This window comes from Poromitra crassiceps (assembly GCF_964638095.1).
Source record: "Poromitra crassiceps genome assembly, chromosome: 9".
Classification (NCBI taxonomy): Eukaryota; Metazoa; Chordata; class Actinopteri; order Beryciformes; family Melamphaidae; genus Poromitra; species Poromitra crassiceps.
Window position 1 is genome coordinate 36,373,582 of NC_139630.1, and position 8,659 is coordinate 36,382,240.

Genomic DNA, 8,659 nt, shown 5'->3' on the forward strand with positions numbered 1-8,659 from the left:
TCAGACACAACGAATAAGAAAATAAAACGGCAAACAACAAAACAAAAGATGGACGTACCGAACGAAGTTTTTGAATAAGTTCTTGTAGAAACATCGCGGATTCACAATATCACATATTTTAGCTTTACTTTTCAAACAAATGGCTAGTTGATGGAATAGTTATAACGCTAGTTGTCTGCTGGCTGTTATCGATAATGGAGGATCAAGTACAACAGTTGAAGCATCTTTGACTCTCCAGAAACCTTCCTCGGCAGTGACTAGAAATGTGCTAACGCTACTAACGCTATACAACTTGTGTTCCGATGCTTGTGTTGTTGTTCTTTTCAGGCTCTAGCTAACGTAACCTCGCCGCGTCAAGCTAACGGCAACAAAGACGTTTTTTGGCGCACTTATTTCCGGGGTTGTTTCCGGTTTCCTTGGTTTACGCCCCGCACCGCTTTGTAACCTCCGCGGCACAGATACAGGAAGTGACTGGAAGTTGGGGTGTCTCTTTATATTGACAGTTCCCCCCCCCATTAGAGGCACGGGATAAAACAAGTCGAGGTGCAATATCACTATGATGTGATTATTTAGATTGTTATTTATATAGAGTACATAGCTGTCCACCGAGATAGTTTAACTGCTGCTCGCTCCTCACATTGCATCGTCTCTGGACGTTTGTTCGTCCACGTTGCTGTTGACGTCATCTCTGTGCGACGTCGCAGCTTCATTGAAGTCATCACATTCACGATGGCAGAACCTGAGTATGTATTTGGTTTTAATCACTATAGCTAGATCTAAATCCATCCTTTCCGTTTTACTCAAATTTCTTATCCTTTCGTGTCTTTTCTAAGTAATATACATTTAAATGAGTCGGACAATAACTCTATTTATAAAGTTGACGGTAGAAAATGTATCCAGTGAGCAATTTCACATGGGCCTCGTACAGTGTAGTGAGTGAACGGTAGTGACGAGATGCTCACAACAGTTATGTTTCTGTCGATATGGATAACTGTTTATTAAACTTGGCATACCGTGACTGTAGCATGTAACGTTAGCTTCTGTTTCTATGTTTGTGTTTTGTTGGGAATCAATCGACACAAACGTTAACTGGAGTCTGAAGAGCTAGGGATCGACTCTATCACTCATCCTCTCTCTCATTCCTGTACTCACCTTTATTTTTGCCATAAAATGATCGAACTGGGACACCCTGCAGGTGTATAATCTGGCAACGTATCTTGGGGGCTACATAGCCAGGGGGGAGCGTACCTATGTTCCCCGGGTCCTATATTCCCCGGGTCCTATGTTCCCCGTTTTTGTGGGACCTAGGAACATAAAACCCTTCCTAACCTCCCCCAGACCCTAACCCAAAACCTAACCTCTCCCACCCCTCACGCCTAAACCTAAGGTCGGCATTGCGGGTGGTCGGCATAGCGGATAGACACCCCAAATGTTACGGAGAGTGTTAAAAACGGGGAACATAGGACCCGGGGACATAGGACCCGGGGAACATAGGGATGACCCCAGCCAGGGTATACATAGCTACATTTCAAAAGTTCGTGTATATCAAGCCCATGGCACACCAATCAAATATTCTACAACAAACAGATGTTTGTTTGATGTGCCATGGTTGTCTGTCCTTGTTTGTAAATGTTTGGAGATGTTTGTTCAGATTCGAGATGTTCAATTCTTCTTTGTCTATGGCACATGATCAAACATGATCTAACAACTGCAACTAAGAATGTTGGCAGTTGTTGGAGAATGTTTGATTGGTGTACCATGGGCTTTAGACCACTTATTCCCTCATCAGCATATCAAGACAATAATAATAAATTGTTTTTTATGAATTTATATTGTTTTATTGAAATTAACAGATTAATACATCACTTTTCTGTTGTTGACGTTGTGTTTGTGTGTGCTCCTGTCAGAAAAGAAAAGGTGATCAAGTTGGTTCCTGAGTACCTGCTAAAAAGGAGGAAGGCATACCAAGCCATCAAAGCCACACAAGCCAAGCTCGCACTGCTTGAGAAGAGGAAGGTAAGTCGTGTTTTTTTCTGAATTTGTTTGTCAAGACAGAGCCACTCATCAGTGTAGTAATGTTTCAAATAAATAAATAAATGACAAATAAAATCCAGTTACATGTTCACCCTCTAGTGGTGGTTCTCAACGTGGGGGCCGACTCCAGGGCACCTTAGTCCCCATCAAATTGATGAATCATCACCATTATTTAATTTGGAGTTAACACAATTGGAGAACGTAGAAAGTCTATTACTGTAGCAAATATGCTCAGATTTGGGTCCTAATGTCTGCGGCCCTAATGTTTATTAAATGATGAGTCCTTAACCTCCTGTGTTTCTCTAGGTATCAAGAGGCAAACCACTGAAGTTCAAACGTTTGGAAGACTTCTTGAAAGACAGCCACCGGACACATCGTGATGAAAGTCGTATCAGGAGATCTGAACAGAGGCCGGCCGCCCCTCTGCCTCCTGCTAAGAGCAAACTGGGCTTTGCAGTCCGCATCAGAGAGTGAGTAGTTTGACCCGCACGCTGTTTCCCAGGGGGAAGGCCGTCTTCTACTATTGCAAAGAGATGGCGATCGAATCTAAACGGGCAAATCTCCAACCTGCTTCTTGACACAGCCGAGCAGCTGTATGAATGGAGTGCAGAGATTGTTACACGTAGTAGTGAAGCATCCTCGTATCTAAAATAACTGCATCCAAAGTCTGACTGGAACTACCGTAGTAGCCTGTAGGTGTCTAATGGCCCATTTCCACCACTGGTATTAGCGCGGCCCTGCCCAGCTCGACTCGCTCATTCCACCGATCAAGAACCTGGGCGGTCGGGGTTGAGTCATGCTAGTTTTGGTCCCTGCTTTGATGAGGTTCCAGCCGATACCATACGGTAGTGATGCGCGGGCCGCAGTTATAACCGCACTGACCGCGGATATCCCGCCCCGCGGGCGGGCGGGATCATAAAAATAAACATTCTGATTAATAGCGGATGGGTTGCGGGCGGTTGAAACGATGTATCATTAATGAGGAAAAATAATATGAATTACGTTCTCTAGTCTATGAACGTATTTTAAGCTACATTTTTCGTCAGGCACATTCTTAGTCGCCTATTGTAGATCCCCCAAAGGACCCATTGTAGATCCCCCAAAGGACCCACAGCCGTAAACATAACGGCCGGTTCACACACACGCCTACGCCTATGCCTACGCCTATGCCTACGCATATAGGCATTGCTTCATGCACGCCTGGCGCCTATTTTCGTTCACACAGGACGCCACGCTCTGCGCTACGCTGAACACATGAGCAGCGGTTTTTTTACACTTTTCAGATCTGATTTATAGCATGGGTGAGTCCTCTTTTTTATTGTAATGTGCAAGTGAGGATGTCTGTCTATTTCTTGGCCCGCTGTAATTGTTATTTTCCCTCGGGTAATCATGTGACTATGAGTCATCAACACCATGAGTGATACATGCATTGAGACAGGGGGGGTATATATACATCTGACAGAAAAGACGTTAATAGAGGAACACATGAAGGACAGCTCTCCTACTATGCACTCGTTAATTCGCGCTCCACCCTCCCTTTTGGGCAAACTCGTAGAAAATATGGCCCAAGTCCACCAGAAACAACAGCCAGCTTGACAGTTCAGCGCGCCTAGAGCTGAAAAATAGAACAGACGCCTAAACGATAAATGCAACGCAGCGTAGGCACAGCGCGAGCGTGGCTTCAGCACAGCGTGGCAGCGGTATGTGTGAACGCTCTCGTCTGTTAACAAGGACGCCTAAATTTTAGGCGTTGCTTTAAGCGTCGCTCTAGGCGTGTGTGTGAACGTGGCGTAACAATAGCCATGTGCTAGGTCGCTAAGCTCCACTTTTCATCCATATATGGTCAATGATGTCACCCTCAAAAGGGAGTCTCTGCTGAAGAGAAGACGGATTCGTATTTTCCCATACAATGAGGCAATCCAGTAAACTAAACTTAAAGCTATAGCGTTAGCTGAGTAAACTACATGAGGGCAAGTGGTGGACTGGACATAATACATTTGGAGTTTATTTGCAGTCTTGGACTGCAGCGATCGCACAAACGGCAGCAGAAACCGTAAGTTTGCTCCTTTTATACCGTTTTATAGCGTTTATAGCGTCAGGTGCATGGCGGGCGCGGATCTATAAATAGTATGAAATAATTTGCATGGATTTATGGCGGGCAGACGGTTCATGCATACACGCGGATTAGGATGGCATAAAAGCTCATCCGCGCATCTCTACCATACGGTGACGTGAAAACACTGCAGACGACTGATTGGTCAGGCAGAATCGTGTCTATTGTGTCTGTCAATGCTGGATACCAGTTTAGTGGGACTTACCTTGTCTTCTGTTATTTCCATCAGTCTTTTGTGTTGCTGCCTTCGGCTCTGGTGAAATAAAAATCGATCGATCTTGCTCAGCCTTAACGGCGGTGGTTTTCAATTGTTTTGAGAGAGAAAAAGTCTGCTCCTCGGGAAGCCCTTTGTTTGTGTGCTGCGTTGGCTCTGCTAGGCTGGAGGCGGGCGTTTAGCGAAGCTGTGGTCTTGCCTGGTGAGTGGCCGCTGGGGTGGTGGTTTCCCTTCTCCCCGTAGCGTAACCCCCATCCCCCGTGCAGCGCATGCATGTAAATAACAAATTGATGTCCATTCTCCTAGCCGATGGTCACATTTGCCCATGTACAGTAGGTCATTTAGAGGCACCAGTACCTCATAACCAGTTTAAAAGTTCTGTGTATGGATTTAATTTTAACGTTATACATTATAGCAGTGATACTCAACTTGCGGCCCACAAACTGCGACTTTCTTGACATGCAAGGTTATCTTTATAATGTGGTTGTGTGGTTGTTGTGTACACACACACACACACATACAGTAACAGTATATATACAGTATGTATATATACACATGTGTGTGTGAGCGAAACAGACATTGTTCCAGTTCAGTAAACATCAGTGTCTCTCCTGTTAGGGTCAAAGGCGTCAGTCCTAAAGTGATGAAGGTGGTCCAGATGTTGAGGCTGAGGAAGATTTTCAGCGGGGCCTTCGTCAAAATCAACAAGACTTCAGTAGCCATGATGAAGAAGGTGGAGCCCTATGTGGCCTGGGGGTAAGTCACCGCTGACTAGTCTCAACACCAGACCTGTGAGAGTTCTTACGTTGATACACTACGTTACTGCATGCTGCAGATCTCTGTCTGGGTCTGGGACACTGCTCGCTCCAAACTGATGTCGGAATCCTGGCCAGTGATTGGTGGGTTCGGAATCCTGAACCCACCAATCAGTAATGACTTTAGCGATCAGTCAACCTGAGACTGTTGACTTTTGAAAATGAACTGCTCTCTCATTGGTGCTACGACCTGTCAGTCATTCAATTGTTCGCCCCTCAAAACAGCAGCGAGCGCTGTGAAATGACACAGACTAATTTATGTAGTATGCGGAGTGCAGCGATTCAACGTAATATCTGAGTCCCTGTAGCTCTCTACTCACTACTACAGTATGTTGTAAAGCAAAGCAGTAATGAAATGAAGCAGGCTGAAAGTTCTTCATTTTAAAATGTTGTTTTAATAGTTTTATGTTTACACACTGAAGGTAGAGCTGTATGGATTTAATATGAGGGGATGAGGGAGGTACTGACTGAACAGTGCTTTAGTCTGCTACCTATTATGGAAAAACAATGAAAGCTCCATCCTTCCAACATCTGCTTAGCTGGAGATTGAAAGATGTGTTATACCCAAGTGCCATTCAGTCACGCCTTCATTGGTTGCATCCATTGTCTTTACTAATAGACCCTTTTCACGGGGGCCATTTTGTGTCGAAAAGGCAGGGTAAACACATGTGCAAGCAAAACCGTAATGAGGGTTTCCAACTTACACTCATGGAAGTTGGAAACCCTCGTTAGTGTTTTGCTTGCACCTGTGTTTACCCTGCCTTTTCTACACAAAATGGCCCCCGTGAAAAGGGTCTATTAAACTTGGATTGAACTCTGCTCCTTGCTTATTGTGCACAAATTTCACCTATCCCCAACAGATTTCCCAATCTGAAGTCTGTACGTGAACTCATTCTGAAGAGGGGGCAGACCCAGATAGGCAAGCGGCGAGTTCCTCTCACGGACAACACCCTCATTGAGGAGCATATGGGTAAGTCTCCTCCGTTGTCATACATTACAGCCAATACAAAATGGCAGCAGGGTGTCGTGTTAAGTATCCTTAAGCAAGACATTTGACCCCTGCGAGCGGGCTGCGTCCAGTTTACTCATGTCATGTTAGATGATTTCTAGGTATTGAAGTTTAACACATTCACTGCCAGCCATTTTTTTTTCTTCTGTAGGTAGCTTCTGCCAGAGGTTTTTTTTGAGGATTCTGGCTCATCTTTCAAGACCCGAGGATTCTTTTCTGCTAAGATTTGTGAACACAAAATATCTCAAAAGAACTAATAGAATGTGTGCTTTCTCTGTCTAAAAGAGTTAGTTTGTAGAGTTAGTAGTTATGTAGGCATTAGCACTTGAATACAGCATGGTTTCAGCGTCTGAAAATTTAAGCTGAGATAAATAGCTTTTTGTGAAATTCGATAGAACAGTCACTTTAACCATTCATTTTTGGCATCAGTAAGACGTCAGACATCTAAACAATAGTTTTGAACAGTAATTTCCTCCATAACAGCAGGAAACCCCCCTCTACTTCAAACTCCTCCCTCCGTGTGTGTTCTTCTTGGCTTCAGCGGGCGTGTCACAAGCTCGTTTCTGCTGCTGCTGCTCCTGTCTGCTGGCGGCCGCTGGGCGAGGATGGGCTCGCTCGTTTCTTGGGGTTTCGGTTGAGAAACCCCAAGAAACGGGGTTTCTTTTGCGATTCTGGTCTTATTTATGCTGCGTGTTTCAAAGTGTGTTGCACCCATAATCTATTATGCAAATTTGCAATCCCCCACCGCCAGCAATCAGCGCGAAAGCGAAAGCGTTTTCGCCAATCCATTTTACAGTATGAGAATGGTTTCATCGCGCGTTCCCCTGCAGTTTTGGCTCGGCTTTTTCTAGAATGGAGAGCACTGTCGCCACTTAGTGGGTCGGTGGAATGGGTTGTACACGTTCGGTGGCTTCAATATTTATATAAGAGATGTAAAAGGGTTAGATCAACGTCCCACCGTCAATTTTTTTTTTTTTTTTTTTTTTTACGTATTAACACGTCATTGGCAGTCAACCGTTGGATTTTTTTTTACGTATCAACACGTCATTGGCAGTGAACGTGTTAAAATGTTTTAACAATTGTCTCTCGTCATCTGAAGCCACCAACTTTGTGATGTTGCCTGCCTAGTGCGGCTTGAAGTGATGTTTGAACCTGTAATAGCTTTTCCCTAGGCTTCCTTTCTCCCGTTCTCTTCTGGCTTACACTCTTCTTACTGTAATGTCTCTCTCTCATCCCTCCCTTCCTGTCTATCACATCACTTCCTCTTTCCCTGCCCCCATACTCTCCATCACTCCCCTGTACTCTCCATCACTCCCCTCTCTCCTCTGTACTCTCCATCACCCCCCTCTCTCCTCTGTACTCTCCATCACTCCCCTCTCTCCTCTGTACTCTCCATCACTCCCCTCTCTCCTCTGTACTCTCCATCACTCCCCTCTCTCCTCTGTACTCTCCATCACTCCCCTCTCTCCTCTCAGGTAAACATGGCATCATCTGCTTGGAGGACCTGATCCACGAGATCTACTCCGTTGGTAACGGCTTCCGGCCCGCCAACAACTTCCTGTTGCCGTTCAAGCTGTCAGTGGCTCGTCACGCTGCCAGGGATAAGGCCGGTCTCTTGAAGGACCTGGGAAACCCCGGGTTCAGGGGGACAGACATTAACTCTATCGTCAGGCAACTCAACTGAGGGGGGGGGACATGGGATGGACACTTGCAGCAACTTCAAGGATGCGTTACCTGGAGGACCCAGTGCCAACGATGACTGTTTATTATGTAACCGTTTATGGCACTACAGCTTGTGGGTTTTGCCCAGAGTTATCCATTTATTTTCAGATAGATTTTGTACACTCAGGCTTGTCTGGTTTCACCCCTTTACAGCAAGCTGGACAAAATCGTTTTGTTCATGGTGTCCCCTGCCTATCACATGTTGTGCGCTCATGGTTTGCACAAGGCAATGTCGTGCACCTTACCCCCAGACTATGATAGAAGCAGTTGTGCTCCTTTATGGTAATCTTTATAACAATATTTTCTGGGTTACAAAGAAAATCTGTGTGGCGCACTGATTGAATCTGATTTAAATGTTTGTTTTACAATAAATGGAAACAAAACCGAATACTTGCCTTTTGGAACAAGTTGTAAGATGTTTGCATGATTAGAGGTGGAAATTATAAAAGGTATTTTTGCTATGTTGCAAATCTCTAGTTTTCTTGTTTCCTCTCCCAACTCTTTCCGAGGACACAGGGATTCTTACCTTTTCTGCATTGTTGATCATTTCTCCAGCAGTGGCAATTTCAACTATAGTCTGTGTCGTTTCCTGGCAGCTGGTTTGAGCTTACATTATTGTCCAGCAGCAGCCTAATCACCCACAACTTTTGGCAAAGCTATTTCTAAAGTGATTCATTATTATGTTTCCATAGTGTGTGGGGTTGCGTTTACAGATACAGGAGAAAAAGCTCTCTTATCAAATTATATAGCAC

At 44.9% G+C, this 8,659-nt stretch overlaps 1 protein-coding gene across 1 annotated transcript; it reads left to right on the plus strand.

Annotated features, from left to right (window-relative positions):
• The first annotated feature begins 637 nt into the window (after nt 1–637).
• rpl7l1 (ribosomal protein L7-like 1) lies at nt 638–8,332 on the plus strand. The gene is made up of 6 exons (XM_083643571.1): nt 638–743; nt 1,908–2,016; nt 2,341–2,504; nt 4,980–5,117; nt 6,037–6,146; nt 7,661–8,332. The coding sequence occupies exons 1-6, from the start codon at nt 730–732 to the stop codon at nt 7,867–7,869; spliced, it is 744 nt and encodes a 247-aa protein (XP_083499697.1). The 5' UTR covers nt 638–729; the 3' UTR covers nt 7,870–8,332.
• Nucleotides 8,333–8,659: the final 327 nt, after the last annotated feature.

Excerpts from the sequence above, each read along its gene's own strand:
- rpl7l1 (XM_083643571.1), top strand. Across the intron at positions 2,017-2,340 it reads CACTGCTTGAGAAGAGGAAG|GTATCAAGAGGCAAACCACT; the intron begins GTAAGTCGTGTT and ends GTGTTTCTCTAG. Across the intron at positions 2,505-4,979 it reads TTTGCAGTCCGCATCAGAGA|GGTCAAAGGCGTCAGTCCTA; the intron begins GTGAGTAGTTTG and ends CTCTCCTGTTAG.